Source organism: Urocitellus parryii, chromosome 9 (genome assembly GCF_045843805.1).
Source record: "Urocitellus parryii isolate mUroPar1 chromosome 9, mUroPar1.hap1, whole genome shotgun sequence".
Taxonomy (NCBI): Eukaryota; Metazoa; Chordata; class Mammalia; order Rodentia; family Sciuridae; genus Urocitellus; species Urocitellus parryii.
The window spans coordinates 16,743,780-16,763,263 of NC_135539.1; the positions used below are offsets into that span (position 1 = coordinate 16,743,780).

The following is a 19,484-nucleotide window of genomic DNA, read 5'->3' on the forward strand; positions in this document are numbered from 1 at the left end:
CTGCGTGGTCATCTCCACCTGCCTGACCTCCTTCCCTTTGGGTCCCTCCCTGTGTCCCCTAACATAAGACCCACCCTCCATCCTGGCTGGCCCCATCCTCCCATCCCGGCTGAGCATCTTCCCGCCCAGCCTATGTCCACAGCATCTGTCCGTATTAACCTGTCTCCCCGATGGTTGCACCTAGGCTGGCTTTTAAGGAAAAGAAAATGAGTGAGCAGACGTGGCTGGATCTGTGGTCTCCAACAGGGCCCCGGAAATCCCTTCCTCCAGCTCTCTGGGGGCTGCTTTCCTCTGCAGGGACTTTCTTCTTCCTTCTTGAGGACATTCTTGAACACGCAGCAACGATGGACTCCTATCCCATAATCTCAACAACTTCCACCAAAAATAAATAAATAAATAAAATGCATGCTTTTTCTAAAAATCCCAGCATCCTGGGAACCGGGTCCTGTTGGAAGACATTGGGGTTCTCTGTTCATCCTTAATTCCAGGGGGATGGACTGTGTTGGAGTCCCAGGCCTGGTGGCTGGACCCCTCAGCCCAGGGACTAGGTCTGTTCCTATCTAAAGCTGACATCTTGAGAGAAGAGAAGAGATGGGTCCTTTTATTACTAAAGAAGAGGGTACGCCTGCTGGGCAGAGGCAAACAGCAGCTGTCGTCTGCTCGGACTCCATCTTCTCCCTCTGAAAGAGCCTTTCCCTCCCATCCTGGGATCCCTCCTCCCCCCTTCAAAGCCCTCCGATCTGTCCTATTTTGCATACAAACCATCTGTGGAAGGCATTGCCCGCTTCTGCTCTTTCCACCCAAAGACACTTCCTGTGTTTTTTTTTTTTCTGGATGCCCGTGCGATCTGGCATCTGCTCCCACCGTTCCGTGGTCATTTCTCTCCGTGACTCATCATGGGCTTCAGCATGGCCTCCTCTCCTGGGGTTACGCTCTCTCTCTTGACCTCGCCACATGATTGCCTGCTGTGATCTTGCCTCCTTTAAACAAAATGGGAAAAAATAAAATGCTCAAGCGGGATCCAAAGCAATGCAGTGAAATTCAGTCTTCTCTCTCCTCCTTGACCCCTCGCCAGCCTTCCTTGATGCTCCTTCCCCAGAACCACCGGCTGCAGCCAGGTTCTTGAGTACCACCCTGGAGAGGATGTGCGTGAGCCCAGAAATACCCCCACATCACATGCAATTTCTGAACCTTGCTTGACTCCTTTCTGTCTTAGCAGTGATGCTGATCTTCACATCTAACTACTTCCTTCTTTAAACAGTGGACCTCCGGTGTCCCCGGGTTCCACATCCATGGATTCGACCAACCATGGATCAAAAGAAAATGGCATCTGTACTGAACACGTACAGAGCATTCTTCCTGCCGCTATTCCCTAGACAATACAGCAGAACAACGACGTACCCCGTGTTTGCATTAGATCAGGTATTATAAGTAGTTCTGGGGTGATTCAAAATATTCAGGAGGATGCAAATACTACACCCTTTATGTAACGGACCTCCGCATCCCTGGATCTGGGTATTTCAGGAGCCAAAAGACATTGCAAAGCAGCCGCCCTTGGATACCGAGGGATGGCTGTGTATCTGCCGGCTAAATTCAGAGTTCCTCCCTCCTTCTGAAGTCCCTCTCCTCCCTCATTTTTTGTGGCACTCTGCTTGCTGATTTTCCTTCTGACCTCTCCAGCCACTCCTGGTGACAATCTGGAGCGCTGAGTCCTGCCCGTGACCCAGAGAAAGAACAAAGCTCCCTTCCTGTTTATTGGCAAGGACCCGGTTCTCAAAAACAACCACCAAAGCCATCCCCAGCGGGGTGTGAGAAGCCGCAGCTCGCAGCTCGGAGGGGTGTGTCAATCTGCTTGACAGGTCTTTCTGGGGGGGGGGGGCTGCCGAAGCACCGCACCCCCCTGTTCCCAGCATGCATCTCTTCCTCCCACCCTCACCTGGGGGCTCAGGCCTGACCTCACCTTGCAGTTCCTTCCAGTATCCCGTCAGGCTCCTGCGCAGTTTTGAGTGGCAGGTCCTCTCCTCTTTGTCACTGGAACAGGACTCTCCTGGGTAGGCTGGGGTATGGCCCAGTCAGCAGGGGCCCTCCCCAGGCACAGCACAGCCACCCCTCAGACCTGCGCACCCGACAGGGCGGGCCAGCACTCAGTGGCCGTTACCTCAGTAACTTCTAAGTTTTGGTTACATTTTCAGTTATTTATTTATTTGTTTGTTTGTTTATTTGGTACCCGGGATTGAACTCAGGGGCACTCAACCACTGAGCCCCGTCCCCAGCCCTACTCTGTATTTTATTTAGAGACAGGGTCTCACTGAGTTGCTCAGGGCCTCTCTGTTGCTGAGGCTGGCTTTGAACTCGTGATCCTCCTGCCTCAGCCTCCCGAGCTGCTGGGATGACAGGCGTGCACCACCGCACCCGGCTTATTTTTAATGTTTATTTATTTGTTCTGAACCAGACTGTGGTTTCATCTCTCAAGATGTTAAGAAAAGAAATCTACAATTATTAAGATTCTAAAGTGTTCAGCAATAAAGAAATGTCAAGGAGAGGGCACCGTTGCCCTGTTCTCAGGGGTAGAATAGCTATTCTAATCTACTACCCAACTTCAGAACAAAATGAGTTTTTATATTTTCTAAATTAAAAAAGAAAAAGTCCTACTATCATGTTCTTATAAGCTCGTAGTAACTTTGAAACACACATCTTCGTTTTGAGCTTGGTAGAAAGAACTTAACCATGATGATAACTGACCTTCATCGGTAGCGTGGACCCAACAGAAACACCATCATCACACGGTGGCGAAGCTGTCAGCAATGAAGACCTTCATTTAGATTCAGGAGTGTTCTTCCAACCCTGGGCCCTACAAGGGAGGTCCGTCTGTCTAGTGGGGAATTGAGCTTGGGCCACTTAGGTCACTTGCTTCAATGGGGTATAGCTGGGAACGGGGGAGCCAGGGTGGGCATTCAGTTCACCTTCTCCAGTAAGTCCACACCACGTGACCAGCTGTGCCAGTGAAATGTGGTGGAAAGTCCAGAGTTTTGGTCTCTGAGTCTTGGTTCTCCTACTTGGCCCCATGTGGCCTAGAACAGATTAACTTTTCAAGTTCTCTGTGAAGGGGATATAATCTTTTTTTTTTTTCTCTGCCTGTCCCACAGATTTGTGGGAATCAAATCTTTAAAAACATAGGCAAATAGAAGAGATTAGGACTTTTCCAGAGTGCATGTATATGAAGGAAGCAAGGAGGGTTTGGGATGGATAGAGAAGAGCAGATAAGGGAAAGAATTCTGTTGATATGGAAACAAAAATGTTGATGGTGTATTTCATCTAGTTTGTTTTAAAAAGCAGGATAAAAAAATAAAGTAATGCATGAGGCCCTGGGTTTGATCCCCAGCATTGAGACAGATAGAGAGAGAGAGAGAGAGAGAGAGAGAGAGAGAGAGAAGGAAAACCAAGAATGATTCCACATCTCCTTAAAGAATAAAAAGCCTCTACCCATCTCTTCATTCATCCACGACACAGACAAAGTGTTAACCTAATAGAGATTTGGGTGGTGGAATTGCAAAGGGTTTTATTTTTTTCTTGTTGCTTTTTAACAGCTTATTTGTTTCTGCACTAAATGGAGAAGTCTAATAGAAGTGACTGAATCCGTTGTCACATCTGGGGTCCAATCAGATACTTAAACCCCTGAAACACGTTTCCACATTGTACTTTGTAGAGCTGTCTGGGAATGAAAAAGGATAATGCTGGTAAAGTACTCTGCACAGCACTGGCTCACAGCAAGCACTTAGCATACATCACCCTCCGTCCCTTGGATAACACTGAGTGCTAGTACTCGGTCTTGGAAATGCAGTAAGGAGAAAAAGAGACGTGAGTTTGCGTTCAGGGAGCTTTAGGCCTGGATGGAAACATAGAACCCAGATGGATAAGCAAAGAAGTGAACATGCAATCCTAGATTGAGATAGGTCAGATATTTTATTTCTATGAAAGAAGTGGATAGGAAGACTAATCGAGACTCACAGGAGAGGGGAATGGGGGATGGACCTCATTTGGAGGGGACCCAGAACAGCTTCTTGTACGGAGGTGGCATTTAAACTCAGATCTGGAAGAAAACAAAACATTGTGTGTTATTTTAAAATGAAAACTAACAGGAAAAAAAAAAAAGCCAAACAAACTCGCTCTCAAACACGAAAGCCCTCTCTCTCACGGACTTCCTCCTCAATCGATGGAGAGAGAAAATATCCATGATTGCAGGAGCCTTCATTATTTGCAGGAAAAGGAGTCTTTCATCTTTCTTTCTTTCTTTTTTCTTTTTTCTGCCAAAGGCCAGAGAATGCTGAATATCCTCTGACTCTTTGCTTGAGAGAAAAGCCAGAGTCCACAAATGACTTTTAAAAATGATCAAATGGGTGGCAGGTCCGTGCTTAGCTGGCTGAATCCCCCCCAGGTGGATCCCTCCTGTGTCTCTGGGTGGAGACTGGGCAGGCCGCACCCCTGGGCCATGAGCCTCTGTTCTCAAACTCAGGCCCAGCAGGGAAAGCAGGAAACGGATCTTTCCCTCTGCTCACCCCTCCCGCTCTCTGCTTTCACCCCTGTTTTCCCCCTGGACTCTTTCCTAGGGGAGCAGAGTCTTCAGGTCCCGCTCAGCTCCGATGTCACTTCTCCACGAGGTGCTCCTGGCCTTTCTTGGGATCCTCGCCTCTGCGCTCAGGGGCAGCACCTACCACACAGTGTCCCTCCCGTGGCCTGGGTGTGCGTGAGTCTCCTCTGCTAGACCACAAGTTCCATGAGGACAAGGACAGGCACCCTCTCTCTGCCCGCGTCTAGCAAGCTGTTAGAGGGTGCACAAGACCCAAACCTGAGCCTCCTTCCACGGTCGCACAGGACAGCCCCTTAGGGGACCTTGTCTGAGAGTTGTTGGTGAAGCTAACACACGCCCAACCACCTCAGGCTGGCCTTCACGTTGACTCGATTTTCTTGTTCTCTTCATTTCTGTCTTTTCCTTTCTTCCATGCGAATTCTCTTTCATGTCAAACAGTTTTTGTAGGTGATTTTCTTCTTCTCCAATCCTAATAATAGGTGATACTGATTATTTTCAAAAATACGATCAGGAACAACAGATGAAGGGGAAAATCAAACACCATGTGTAACTCTGGGAACCGCCGGCGTGGGCGCGTATGATAGGGACACAGATAGGATGCGTACCTTGGTGTGTCCAGTTTATAGAATGGGGACACACTATGTACTCTTTGTGATGACCTATTACACTCTGTCATGACCTATTACACTCTGTCGTTGAATATTCTTCTACATCTCCTTTTTTAATGTTTCAAAGTGTTTGGCGTGGTAATACATCAAATAGATGGATCATTATTTATTTAACTGTTTTCCCCATTGGTTGATGGTGGAGGCTTTTGGGCAAGGGGGAGTCATTACAGCTAAGAGTATGACCCTCAGTGGTCCCCCGCCCCATCCCTAGTTTTTTCCCGTGGTTTAAGTTAATTGTTGTCAATAGTGACGCCAAAAATACAAAAATGGCAAATTCCAGAAACGATTCATAAATGTCAGGCCATTTTTAAAGCAGTATATTGTTATCCTCGTTCTGTTTTACGATGGGTGATCATTGTTAATTTCATCCGGGGACCAGTTTATAAATAGGTCATAGATAGGCATGGAGGGGAAAAAAACAGTATCCCCAGGGTGCATGCTCTCCCGGGGTTGCAGACGTCCACTGGGGGGTCTCTGACGTGTCCCCTGGAATAAGAGGGGTGCTACCGCATCCTGGTTGGCGTTTTTGGAAGGTCCCTGCTGGTGAGCAAGCTTCCACGGGTTTATTTCTGTGGGGCTGGCTCTGGAGCCAGGGCCTGTGGCGGAGGGAGCCCGGGGTCCACCACGGCTAGGCCCTGGGCCCCTCGGTGGAGAGCCGGTCTCAGAGCTGTTATTAGCACAGAAAAACAGAACTCAGAAGGAGGAGAAGAAAAATGAAGGAGCCACCATGTCACAAGTCACAGGGGCCTTTCTGTTTAGTTCTGAGCTTAGGAGTCCGGCGCTCCCTGCCCTCTCTGTTCCTGGAAGAGGTGCTTGGGATTGAACATGACCCAAGTGCTTTCTGGCCCCTGTCCCTGACCCAGAGACCCCGATTAGTGGACCCAGATGACCAGGGGGCCGAATGTCCTTTCAGTCGCTACCTGAGGCTGGAGTGGCCGCCCAAGACAGTGGAGGGGCAGGGGTGGCCCACCTGGCGACTGGAATCAGACCCCAGCCCCTGAGCTGCCCATTCTCCCAGGACAAGGCCAGCCTCTGAGCCCATCTGGGCCTCCCCTCCCAGAGGCTGACGTCCCCAGTCAGGGAGGCTGAAGCTAATGGGCGATGACAGCTCCATTTGAAAAACACAGAAACACTTATCGGGAGGCTGGGATCTGGGGCCGTAAGCTGCTTATTAGCAGGGAAATCACGCTCCGGCTGCATTTGTGCCCCTTTGGTTAACCCCGTGCTGGCGGCCCCTCTGTGCTATCTCATTTAATGATTTCATTGTTCTCCCAGGCAGGGGGAGGGGAGGGCGGGCTGGGGGAGGTGGCTGGGAAGCCACCAGAAGCTGCTCTCCCGTCACAGCCTCTGGGGAGGCCCAGACACATCAGCAGCCTTCTGGTGTCGATGGGAAATGGATGGTTTTTAAGGGGGAAAAATGGCCCCCGAAGACTGGGATTCGGCTAACAGGCTTCCCACGCTGGCTGGTTTGGGTCCCCACATGAGTCCGCCCCCCCAGCAGTCCTGACACCTCCGTATCTTCTCTCCACTTCATCCACTCTCCTGCTGCTGCTGCTTGTCCACAGTCCTCTCTACCTCTTCCTCTCCTGGGGATCATGACAACTGTCTCCTCCGCGCTGTGCGGTCCCCGCTGTGCCAGGCCAGCTCCCTGTTCCTGTTGACACTGGCGCGTCCCTGGGCATCCCTGCAGGAGTCTCAGACTTACCATCAATGAAGCCAAGTATCTGAAATCCCTGTCCCCCCCACCAATCCTCTGTACCCCCTCCTGGCCCTCACTCCCCAGCTAGCTCAAGCCACAAGTCTTGGGGACACCAGCCACTCCTTTCTGCCCGCTGCTGCTCCGCCCCACCTCTGAGCTCTCAGCAGATCCTGTCAACTCTAACTTCAAAATGTATCCCAAGTCCAAAAGCGACTTCCCACCTCCCGGCAACCCCCTTTCCTCCACACCTGCCCTCTCTCGGCTGATCAGCCGGCTCTCTGGACAGGCTGTCTCCATCCTGGCTTCCCGAGGGTCCATTTGGCACAGAGCACAGTGACCCTGCTTTGAACACTGTCAGATGCTGTCACTCAGGGCTCCTAACATTCCAGCAACTTCTTGTCCAACTGAGATGGAAATCTGCTGTCCTCCCTCCCCCTCCCCCTCCCCCTTCCCCTCCCCCCCCCCAGTTGCTCTGCTCCGGACACCCTGGCTTCACTGCTGTTAAATGACAATGACAAGTGAGCGCCCTGTATCAAGGGCTCTGCACCTGTGGCTCCCTCTGCCCACAGCTTCCAAATGACGCCTTGGACATTAAGGAGAGATTCTTTAGTTGGGGTTAAAATATGGTCTTTCTCCTTCGTTGTCAGTCTTTAGACTCCTTCTTTTTTTCTTGCCACATGTGAATTTTTATGAAGTCAGACTTATCAACTTCTTTTGTTCGTTACTTCTTGTTTTATCCTTTTGAAATATCTTTTCCCGCTCTCAGAATATAAAAACGTTTATTTAGGCTTTTCTTCCCTCTGCCTGCCGAAACTTCCTCGGGTCCACGTTTTTTGGCCTCTTCCGGAATTTTCTATTTCACACCCTTTTCATTTCCAGAGTAAAATCAATAAGAAATATATATTCGTCAGAGGGAGTCTATATATTCTGTTCTATTAAAATGGCAACGAAAAGAGGGGGAAACGATTTCGCTTGGAATGACAAGTATTTTATTTGCGTGTAACGAGAGTCTTTTAAAAATTCAAGGCTGTATCCTCGGTATTTAAAACTTAAGACACCATGAAAATACCCTGTCCCAGGAAGCATAGGCTGCCTGTGGGGACTTGTAGTGGAAAACTAGAACCAAATAATACTGACAACTGTGGTGTGTTGAGGACCTACTGAGTGCCAGACACTGGGCCTACTTGTAGTAATAATAATAATAATGTGTAATAATATTCAACATATTCAACAATAATGTGCATTATCTCATTTTATCCTTGTCATAACCCCAAATGATAGGAATTGGGATTGTCCCTGTTTTTCAAAAGAGAAAGGATTCATGAGACTTGGCCAGCATTCTACAGCTAGCGGGCAGCAAGATGGCAGGATTTGAATCCGTGTCCGTGCTCCACAGACTTCTACCTACATAGAAACTGAGGCTCCCTGAGAGCTAAATCCCTTGCACATGCCTCCAATTCCTCTCCTTCCCTTTGAGAAGGTCTTTAAGAGGCGCTTGCATCCCTTGATTTGCTCAGCATGCTGTCACCAGGGGCTGGCACCCAGCCGCAGGCTCCTGGGTCTCCTCGGCGTCCTCACAGTTGCCCACGCCCTGGCCCATCTTCCACGACTTTCCCGCTTGACCTCCTGGAGACGTTGCCTTGATGACGCTGCCTCTGTCCCTGGATTCTCTCCGCCCTCCGCCGCCTGCTACCGCTCTCTCCTTGATTCTCCTGCTGCTGAGCAGTTTCAGGAGCAATTTTATCCTAAGAAGATGGGAATAAAATATCAACCTCACAGGGTTTCCATGAATTAAAAAGGGAATAGGTGCAAAGACCCTCAGCAAATACCCGTGGTACGGAAAGTCCTCAGTGGCTTTTATCACTATTATTCTCTTTTCTCACATTCTACACTCTGTTGTTTGAATTTCTTTCTTTCTTTCTTTCTTTCTTTCTTTCTTTCTTTCTTTCTTTCTTTCTTCCTTCCTTCCTTCCTTCCTTCCTTCCTTCCTTCCTTCCTTCCTTCCTTCCTTCCTTTCTTTCTTTCTTTCTGCGCTCTCTCTGCTCAGCTTCAGAACCTGTGCTTGGAACGCTCTCTGGTTCCTTCCTCCCCCAGGCTCCCTGGTCTCTCAATGTCATGTCCAATCTGGAAATCATCACCCTCCTGAATTCCCCAAACTCTGTCTGAGCAGTCGATGCGACCAGATCCTTTCTTGTTCACAGCGGAGACCGCATCCTCCCCACCCTTGACTCCCTCCCACCTGTCCCCCTCTGCTGTCCCGTCAGTGGCTGGTCTGCCAACTGTGCTTATAAAAATGGAACCAGGGCCCTGGGCTCTGATGTCAGCTGAGTCCAACTCCCCCCGGAGCTTTGCTGTTCATTCGCAGTCTGACCTTGAACAAATGACACCACCTGCCCGGCCTCAGTTTCCTCATCTACAGAATGGGGGTGATACTAATACCCACCCTATAGGATCCTCGGGAGGACTGAATAAGGTAATGCAAACAAACAGCTTTGCACCGTGTCTGGCTACAGCAAACGCACAGCAGATACCAGCCATAATTCTTGTACCTACTACTGCTATTCTATGATTAGGTTGTGATCTCCTGGAGATAGTGGGAACCACTTAGAGCTTTTGCACAAATGGGGTTTTGTTGATGAAGGACAAAGAACCCCAGAGGTAGGGACTTGTCTCTTCTTGGCAGGTGGGAATTTGTGTGCGATGCATTCACACACACACACACACACACACACACACACACATTGTAACTCTGCCTCAAGATCAGGGACATTTCTTATTGAAGGAGCAGCAGACTGAATGAGAAATCACAGTACTTTTCACTCTAGACCCTGCTTGCCTCCCAGGACCTTGGTTTATATTTCCTTCCAAACCACTTTTTTTTTTTTTTAAATTTGGAGGAAGCCCAGCTAAATCTATCTCCGAGCACCTTGTAATTAAGAGTCAAGGACTGGCCCAGCTAACCCGGACCTGGTAGTTACCCAGGTATCGTAGGCTCCCAGCCGGGGTCTGGTGGCTGGGATCTTCTTCCTCAGGCTGGAATTTATAAAGAAATGGTATTATGTTGAGCTGGAAATAAACATCTTTGTTTCTGACCAATGAGCCACAGGGCAGCTTTAAGGGCTCTGCTACTGTAAATCTTGAGATCTCCCAGGTGACGTATGAACGGGTCACTACTTTGCCTCTGGCCCCACCTGAATCCCATCTTCTCCCCCAGAGGAGCTTGGCTGACTTTGGGGGGTGGGATGGGGTGGGGTGGGGACATACCATGTGCCAGTAGCCCCACCATCTCATGCCTTTGCCATCCATCTCCTGACCGCCCAGAAGGAAACCAGGGGTTGAACTCATGAGCTACAGCAGGTCAAGGTCGGGAGCCCAAGGTCACGTACCAAGGTCATGAGAAGTTTGCATTTTTTGTTGCTCTCATTTCTGATCATTGGAAACAAACTCTCTGAGTTTCTGGAAGGGAAGGGATTGGAGGAAGCCACATCCGATTCTGTTCTATTTTTTTGCCTTTTTTTTTTTTCCGCTGCTTTTGCTTTGTTTTTCCACCCACCGGTTCTTTTCTTCCCCTCTCATAGTGTGGGCGAAATGCTGAGAACTTCGACCGGTTTTTCACCCGCCATCCACCCGTCCTTACACCTCCCGACCAGGAAGTCATCAGGAATATTGACCAGTCAGAATTCGAAGGATTTTCCTTTGTTAACTCTGAATTTTTAAAACCTGAAGTCAAGAGCTAAGTAGATGTGTAGACCTCCGTCCTTCATTTCTGTCATTCAAGCTCAACGGCTATTATGGTGACATTTTTCTTTTTTTTTTTTCTTTTTTTTTCTTTCATTGCTGAGATACATCCATGTTTTGTTTTCTGATGAGGCCAGAGTGACCATGTTTTGGGACCCAAATGTCCTCAGGTAGTTTGGAGCATCTCGTGAGGACGAGATGAGATTATGCAGGTGGCAGGCAGAAATGGCCGCTGCATAATTGAGACAGACTCCAAGTCCTCTTCCAAGGTCTGTCCCCCAGCATGACAGCTGTGTCCACCCAGGGGGTGAGAGGAGATGCCTGCTTCCTCTGCCTCGTCTTTCTGCACTGCCATTTCTCACGCCAACCATCCGATCTAGATTCTTCCTACAAAATGGGTAGGTGAGTCAGATGCCAGCAGTATTCTTCCATTTCCAGGTTTGGGGCTTGGCTTGTATCCAAATATATGATTGCTTTGCCCTAGAGGGAATCCCTCCATCCATGCGGCCTGTTCTGGAAGCAGCAGAGCTTTGAAAAGAACACGCTAAAAATAAAATTTCATTTAAAAAAAAAAAAAAAAACCTCAAAGTTAAGAAGATTATCTGAGTCCTAAAATTTCAAGAATGTGCTTTTTTAGACCGTTTCAATCTAAAAGCACTTCCAGGGGTCAAAAGGCAAACCAGCTTTGGGTTCTACCTCCACGCTGTAATTCCTGGTACTGTGTGTCCCCGATCACCCTTATCCCCAAACTACTCCAAGAGGGCATTTGGCACTGTTCCCTGAAACAACATGGTCACTCTAGCAAACTCCTAACGGGGCCACCGTGGATTGACATTACATTTCAAACTTTATTTGCTTTTTGGGGTTTTATTTCTGTTGTTATTCAAATGCAAAAAAAAAGAAAGAAAAAAGTTACTCATGTTGTTCCACATGCTTTAAAATATGTGTCCAAATGTTGGGCACCACAATGACCTGCCTTGATTTAACCAGAAGACGGCTGTGGAGCCCAGCAGATTCAGGCTTGTGGGGAGGGGATCTAATCTAGGTCCCTCACTGGCTTTGGAACGCTGAGTGCTTCTGAGAAAGACACCATCTCTTCAAACAAAGGGGGAAACAAAACAAAACAAAAAAAAACCAGTTGTATTCTTCCCTTTGATGTTGTTTTGCCAGATGTTTGTGGAAATGTTCATTTGTGTCTGGATTTCTGTTATGTGCCATTTTTCTTCTAGCGTCAAGATACAGTTAAAAAAAAAAGAAAGAAAAGAAAAGAAGAAAAAATACTATTTCAAGGAAAACTACTCTCTTTGAAAAAAAAAAAAAAAATTCGGACCCAAACTACAAAATAGGGCCCGAGGAAGGAATTTCGAGAGAAAGGAACTAAATCCAGAGCTTAGACTCAGCCCCCAGTATTGAGCCAGGCAGAGACACGGGTACAGAGCCTGGGACACTGTCGGAGCCCAGAGTCCACATTTCCACCCAAATCAAGTGCAGAGGCCAGCAGTGAGTAACATGGCTGGGGCTCTTGGTTTTCTTTTTGAAATCCCCAGTCCTCCCAGCTTGGACTAAATATCCTTCATAGCCAGCAACTCTGGGAGACCCCAGAAGCCCCGGGAGGAGACCCTCTTGGAGGGAGACATTTCATGTCTATCTGAATGGGTGGGGACAGCTCGTCTGTCTGTCCCTACTTCTTCCTGCCGTTCTCAGGCCGCCCTGAAAAGAATTCTTATCCCAGTCGAAGAAAGTTCCAGAAACTCCAGGGCTTCTGAGAGACTGTCAAGGGAACTTAAAAACAAACTTGACAGATGTCCTTGGAGCAAGCCTTCTCCCCTCTAGGGAGACCATACGTTTGGGATTCTGCCGAGGCAAAGTCCCTTGTAGACCGTTCTTTGTGGCCCTCTTAGTTCACCTGGCTTCAGTCTTGGGGACCAAGCCTGCTGTCACCATTGTCGAACAGTCTGGACCTAAGGTGGAGCAAACTTGAAGTCCCAGCCGACTAGGAGGTTGGAAAAAGAGGGAAATCAGGGCAAACCCTCCCCCTGCCCCTTACTTTGAGAGGAAGTAACCTGCCCAAGGTCCCTCAGCTGGGACCCAAACCCAGGTGTCCTGACCATTAGCACAGGTCTCTTTCTGCTCCGTAGCACCCTAACAAAGACCTGTGACCCCTGCCCACCCATAGACAAGTTATTTGAGGCCTGTCATCTGGCAGGGACACCAGGCCTCTCCTTGGATATGTTCTCAGGATCAAACACATAGAGAAACCTTGGGTTATTGACAAATGATCGAAGATAACCTTAGAAAACAGTTGTAGGATGGATAGGTAGATAGAGAGTTAGATAGATAGAATATAAGTGTATATTTATATACTGCACTCTACATTTTCCAAAATCTTGCCATTATTTTTCGAGTTTCCTAGTTGGCAGAAATAGATACTCAAGCCAAAGCCTCCGTTCCTCTAGCATGACCTGGCTAAGGGTGGGTTTGAGAAGTGAGGGATCATTAGTCAGAATTCCTCCTGTTTCCATTTCCAGCAACACTTCCTGTACCCAGGGATCCAGAAACAGAACTTGCATCATCTGTAATCTCTGGGGGAAAAAAAAAAAAAAAACCTTTGCAAATTTTTATCCAGGAAGAAAAACTTTTATTTTTGCCTTCATCCATTGATCCTGCCCTCCATTCACTCAGATGAGCATTTACTGAGCACCCAGTGTCTGCCCGGCTGGGTGCCAGGAGCACAGTAGGTCATAATCAAGATGCAATCTGTCCCCTGCCTCCTTTTCCTCTCGCTTGCCATCTTCAGGGGGAGGGCAGCCATTCAACCAGGAATTGAAATCCAGGTGTGCTCTAGAGATAACGAGTCTCTGGATCAGTCAGGAACAGCTTCTTAACAAAGAAAGATATCATCCAACATCTTCACTGGCTTCCCTTTCTCTTTAGAGACCGCAGTTTGAGGCTGGGTTTCTGGAACAATCAGATAGTGCCATGGGTGGGGAAGGAGAGGTAGGATGGTCCACGGAGCCACTCCCTTCTAGAAGACCAAAGGCACAGAATCACCGAAAAGCTGAGCAGAGACAGATACCCACTCACGTGGCCTCTTTCCATGGAGTGGGGCGGGGCTGGTCTGTCGAGCAGGGTTCTGAGTTCCAAGTGTCACCTCTCAGGTAGCATTTCTCAGACTTCTGCAGGTACCACCTATTCCCACCCTCTCCTTCAAGCACACGGTCTCTAGATGGCCACACCTGGTTCTTCCAGCCTACCTGAGAACAGGCTGAGATGTTCCAAAAGAATTTAAACGAGGGGAGGATTTAAAAAGAAACAGAATCAGAAAATTCAAAGTCACCTCAACGATGTCCTTGTGAGCTAGCCGTGGCCAGTCGTCCACCATTTGGCTTTCTTCTTTGGACTTCCCCTGATCGTCTTCTGCTCTTCTAAGATAGGATCGGGCCACAGTCACAAGGACCTTCTTGGAGGATTTATAGGAAGCCCGTGGCATGAGTCACCTCCTCTAGATGAGGTCTACTCTTCGCACATGGCTTCAGATGCTTTCGTCCCCAAAGGAATGATCCCAACCCAGAGGACCACCCTCTCCCAACTTCTAGGGTACAGTTCTCAAGTACTTTCCAGAAGGATCTACTCGCAGGACACAGGCCTTAAAGGCCGATGCTATTTGGACAGGAGGCTGCCTGCAGCCTGGGTCTTCACCAGAAGAGCCAATGAGAAAGGACTTCCCAAGTCAGGGATGGTGGGAAAACAACTTCTGCCCCAGGCTCCGGGGCAGGAGAGGCCAGGTAGGGCGACGGTGCCTGAGGAGACCCCAAGGGGGACAGCTGTCCATCTCCTCACTCCGGATAGGCCCGCCTTCTGCCCCACACCCAGCCCTGGAACTCCCAGACCTCGCAGGGCCCTCACACAGTTCAGTTCCCGCTGGGGTTCGACCTAGTGTCCGAGGGGGAGATCCTGAGGGCCCGTGGGAATGGATTCAGAGTGAGATCCCTGGCTCAGGGTGGTTCTAAATGGGCAAAAGCCAAGAAGCGCACCCTCAGTCAAGCCCTCATTCATGGATTTATTCCCTCCACAAATACTCAGGAAGGGCCTCCTCCATGTCAGGTACTCTTCTTGGTACTGAAAATACAATAGCAAAGAAGCAGACCAGGGCCGCGCCCTCCTACAGAGAAATCACAAATAAACAAGACCATGTCCGGAAGCAGTCAGCGCCATGCAGACAATTAAAAGGATGCAAAGGGATGCATGGATAATAAAGGACAAGGAGGCATTGGAGTTTCCCCCTGGACACAGGAAGTGACACACAGAGTGCCCAGGCTTGGACACCCTCCCCACCCATAGCACGCACTGACCAGGCAAGAGGAGGTGAAGCAGATGGGACATGCAGGAGGCGCCCCACCATCCAGAAAACGGCTTCACCTGCATCTGTAGCAGGGTCCTCTTTGGCCACACCCACCAGAATATATTTCTTTTCTTTCTTTCTTTTTTTTTTTTCTTGTTGTTGTAAAACTGCTTGAATCGAGTTCTGTCCACATTACAAGCTCTGGGGTGAGCAATCTCCCAAGTATCTTTCTTTCTCTCTTTCTTTTTTTTGTGGTGCTGGAGATTGAACCCAGAGCCTTTTGCGTGCAAAGCACAACTGACCCACTAAGCTAGATCCCCAGCTCCCAAATATATTTCTGATACTAGTTTTGTCTCCCTCCCTCGCACACCCCCCATTCAGACACCCCAAGGGGAAGTGGGGAACTGCACAGAGACATTTCGCCTCTATCAGGGGCACATCCTAAAAGAAGCAGCTCTCGTGAAAGGCGTTTTGCAGAAGGAAACAAGCCCAGCAATAGTACACCCTTATCCATTGGTGCCCATAAAGCCTGGATTTCAGTTCAGCCCCAGGAGACTGGCCAAACTCGAATCAGCCAGTCCTTTCCGACCCTGCGCTCTGCAGTCTGACATAACTCTGGTTTCAGCCAGGCAACCTCCCTGGGGTCACTGAATCCAACGCATTATCTTTTATTGTTCTGTAATGACACAGCCATCAGGGCTGTCCCTGCAAGCCACAGGGGCTGTGTTGGGGCCCTACTTAGCAGTGATACGGTCAGGTAAGACTCAGCCACCCACTGTGCAATCCTGGGCCAGTCACTTTACCTAGAACGGCCTCCATTTTCTCATGTCACACAATGGGGTGAGGACCCCAGCTCCACCTGCCCTCCAGGTGGGTGGGGTGAGGCTGGGAAGAGGTCATAGACTGACAAGGATCCCCCAAAAGTTAAGACATCATGCAGAAGAGCTCACACTCTGATGGATGGTCCCTGGTCAAACTTGCCCCAGACTTTAGATAGTAAACTGGGGTTCATGCCCCACCCCCATAACACACACACTTAAAACCAGAGAGAGAAAGCAAGCTCAGACTAGCCGGGAGAATGGAGTCGTGGCATTTTTTAAGCCTGCTCTCACAGACCTTGGAAGCTTTAGGTTTTGTTGCTCAGGATGCTAGAAACATCTTTAGAGGGAACCTCTGGCTCCTGAAGACCCAGATTCTGCTCTGCAAGGCTTTGGGGGTGGGCTTTGGAGCAGCCCCTTAGAATCCTGGATTGTACCAGCGAGTGTGGAGTGGACCCTGCTCAGCTTCTTTGGCGGAGCAGAGACCTGATTTCCCCCCACGGGACCATTTTAACTCTGTGCGGTGAATGGCTTCTTTTCCAAAGAAGGAGGCCTCCCAGACACAGGGGGTGCTGTTGAGCGGGTTTCTGTGCAGGACGCTCTATCTTAACAGCTAATTCTCTGCTACTCTCAAAGACACACCCCCCCCCCCACACACACACCCACTGCCCCCAACACACACCCACAACTCTTTAGGACAATCTTTAAAGGAACTCAGTGATTTATTTCCTTTCTCAAAAAAAAAAAAAAAAAATCCACCAAGGTTTCTATACCCAAAGCCAACATGCCATGTGCAATGTGCCCACCAGGGACCTGCTAAAACCTGCCCCTCCAGGGCATCTTCCTGCCTCTGCTCTTGAGATGCCATGGGCCTGGCAGGCGCCAGCGGCGTGTCTTGGTCCCTTTCCTCCCTCTTCTGCTTGTGTTAATGTGTGTGTGCTTTCCGTTTGGCAGAGAGACAAGCGAGATACCTCCAACTTCGACAAAGAGTTCACCAGGCAGCCTGTGGAACTGACTCCCACTGACAAACTCTTCATCATGAACTTGGACCAAAATGAGTTTGCTGGCTTCTCTTACACTAACCCCGAGTTTGTCATTAACGTGTAGGTGAATGCCCACACCACTGCTCCGCCTGGGGTGCCAGGCTTCAGGCCGCTGTGTACGTACCACTTCTCGTCTTCCAGGATCCATGGTGCCCTGTGCTGGCGTCCGGCATGAGGAGAGCTTGTCTAGAGGGCTTCTCTTTGTACGTGTAGCTTGCTAGTTTGTTTTCTACCATTTGAAAATGTTTAGTTTAGGAATAATAAGCGCATTATCCAGTGATTAGAGGTACAATTTTCCAAACTTCCAGAAACTTCATCGAATCAACCAGACGATGTCAAAACTACTGTGTCTGACACCAAGATGCTTCCGTATTTGTAATTTTTAAAGTCAGAAGCTGATGTTCCTGGTTAAAAAAAAAAAAAAAAAAAAAGTTTTTACAGTTATTCTCTAATATCTTCTTTGAATGCTCCGCATGACCGGTATTTTTAAAAGTTGTAAGCTTTGCAGTTACTGTGAACTATTGTCTCTTGGAGGAAAACATTTTTTTGTTTTGTTTTGTTTTGTTTAAGAATTGATATGATTAAACTGAATTAATATATGCACACTCTCTCGCTTGTGTGTCTGTCTTTAGGTCGACCGGCTGGTATTGCCAGCGGATTGAACTTTCATTTCACTCGGGCAAAAAGTTTATTTAATGAAAATCGTCATTAACATTTTGGAAATGGGAGGTTTTAAATGAATCTCCAGACCTTCAGATTCCCTTGGGGTGGAGTGGTGTGGGGGGGGTACATGGGTGTGTGACAGGCTTGATGACCTCAGTATTTCCCTGTGCCCATAATCCGGGTACCTACACAGTTGTCTAGTCCGTGTGGTTTCATGTTTATTATTAAGTACAAAATGCATAACAAAAAAATCATCCCACCCATGTGACAGAGGCCAGGAAGGAGGCTGGCCTCTGTACAGAGGGCACTTTCTGTGGCCTGTGAGGGTGTTACCGTTTGGAAAAGGCATACACCTCTCTCTTACTGTGCTACCCTAATTCAGCTTAGCATCTGCAAACGAACAAACAAAGACAACAGAAAAAAGAGGGCCCATTTGTCAACCACGGAGGCCCAGGAGAACTTGAGGAAATAAGGCAGGTTGCTTCTCCATGTCTGGGGCATGATAAGGAGTCCCCGCAGGGTGAGAGCCGATTGTCACGGTGCTGCATCTCTGTGTCCGCTGGATGCTGTCTTCTCTGAATGAAATCCTGCTTCTAGTTTCTTTTTGAAAGATGTCGTCATCCCATCGGCAGCACATGTCTGCGTCACTGCTGAGGCTGGTGGGTAACCTGAGAGCAGACCTGCCACGCTCAGGCCATTAGGACTCTCTCTCTCTACGGGGTTGGCTCATCTCCTTTCTTGGAGGAGGCCCAGTAAAATGGAGCAATTGGGCAGATAGAGTGAATCCATTGATCCTACCTAGTGAGCTCATCTCGGCAGAATTTTGGAAACTCTGCCAGTTAAAATTGGCTGGAGCCAACCTCAACTTGAAGGAGAAACTGTGCGTTCTGCATACCATATTTAGAAAACAAGAATCCATGGGTTTTCTGATAGAGGTTTCTAGATGGGTTCCACTTAAGATGGCATTAGAGAAGAGGTTACTATTGCATGCCAGCTTCTCCCACTTTTCCATCTGCTAGATATAAACCCATCTTTTATTGAATAAATATTGAGTGCCTACTCAGAACCCCGTGGAGTCCTGGGTGCTGGGTAGGCCAAGTTGCACATAAAGTCAACTGGAATGATCTGGAATTCACTCCCAAGCTTCCTGACATAATTATTGGCAACTTCAGATCCCCACCAGAGGGGCTGCCTCTGGACACAGGACCTGGCTTCCCCTAGGGCAGATGATTCCAATGAGAGTGCCCATCGTGGAAATCGCAGACCTTTTATAACCTAATCTCAGAAGTGACATCCCAACTTGTTGCTGTTTTCTATTCTTTAGAATCGAGTCAGTTATTTTCAGCCTGGGGTCCAGGGGATTATCCAAAATGAAACTACTGGAAGGTCAAGATCCTTGGGGACCATCTGAGAGGCCATTGCCACACACATCACGAGCGGCACCTCCGCAGCTAGGGTCAGATTCATGCTCAAAACACAAGAACGGAATTCCACAGCGCTCTGCACACCAACAGGAATGGGTTCTTGGAACAAAAGGGATATAGGTTCGGGAAGCATATTCAGATTCTCTGTGGACAGGAATTTTGGTCTACCCCAAAGATTCGTTGCAGCTGGTGACGTATGAGACGCCATTAAAGGAGTGGCTCCCGGCTTTGCCTTTGACCATGAAGGTCAGTATCATTTCACAGCCTCGCTCACTGCCTGAGTTCCACCCTCTGAGGAATTATAGGCTTTTGCTTTCTGGGCCTGAAAATCCACCCACGAGATGAGCTGGGAGAAACGTTCACATGATGAAAATCTGCATCAGCTGCCTAATGCCGAGTGACACACCACCTCAAAGCCAGTGGATTTTCAAAAATGCCATTTATTTGGCTCACGAGGGTGGCTTTTCTGGTCTAGGTACCAGCTTATCTCTGATGGATTTG

The 19,484-nt window shown here is 48.7% G+C and overlaps 1 protein-coding gene across 2 annotated transcripts in view; it reads left to right on the top strand.

Annotated features, from left to right (window-relative positions):
- The window catches only part of Prkcb (protein kinase C beta), a 294,255-nt gene extending 277,089 nt beyond the window's left edge, over window positions 1-17,166 (top strand). The window contains exon 17 of one of the 2 annotated variants that reach the window (XM_026392125.2): window positions 16,808-17,166. In XM_026392125.2, the coding sequence (XP_026247910.1) occupies window positions 16,808-16,960 (153 nt within the window). In that variant the 3' untranslated portion in view covers window positions 16,961-17,166. Of the gene's footprint in view, window positions 1-10,533; window positions 10,693-16,807 lie in introns of those variants that run through there. The other variant, XM_026392124.2, reaches the window with a different exon arrangement.
- Window positions 17,167-19,484: the final 2,318 nt, after the last annotated feature.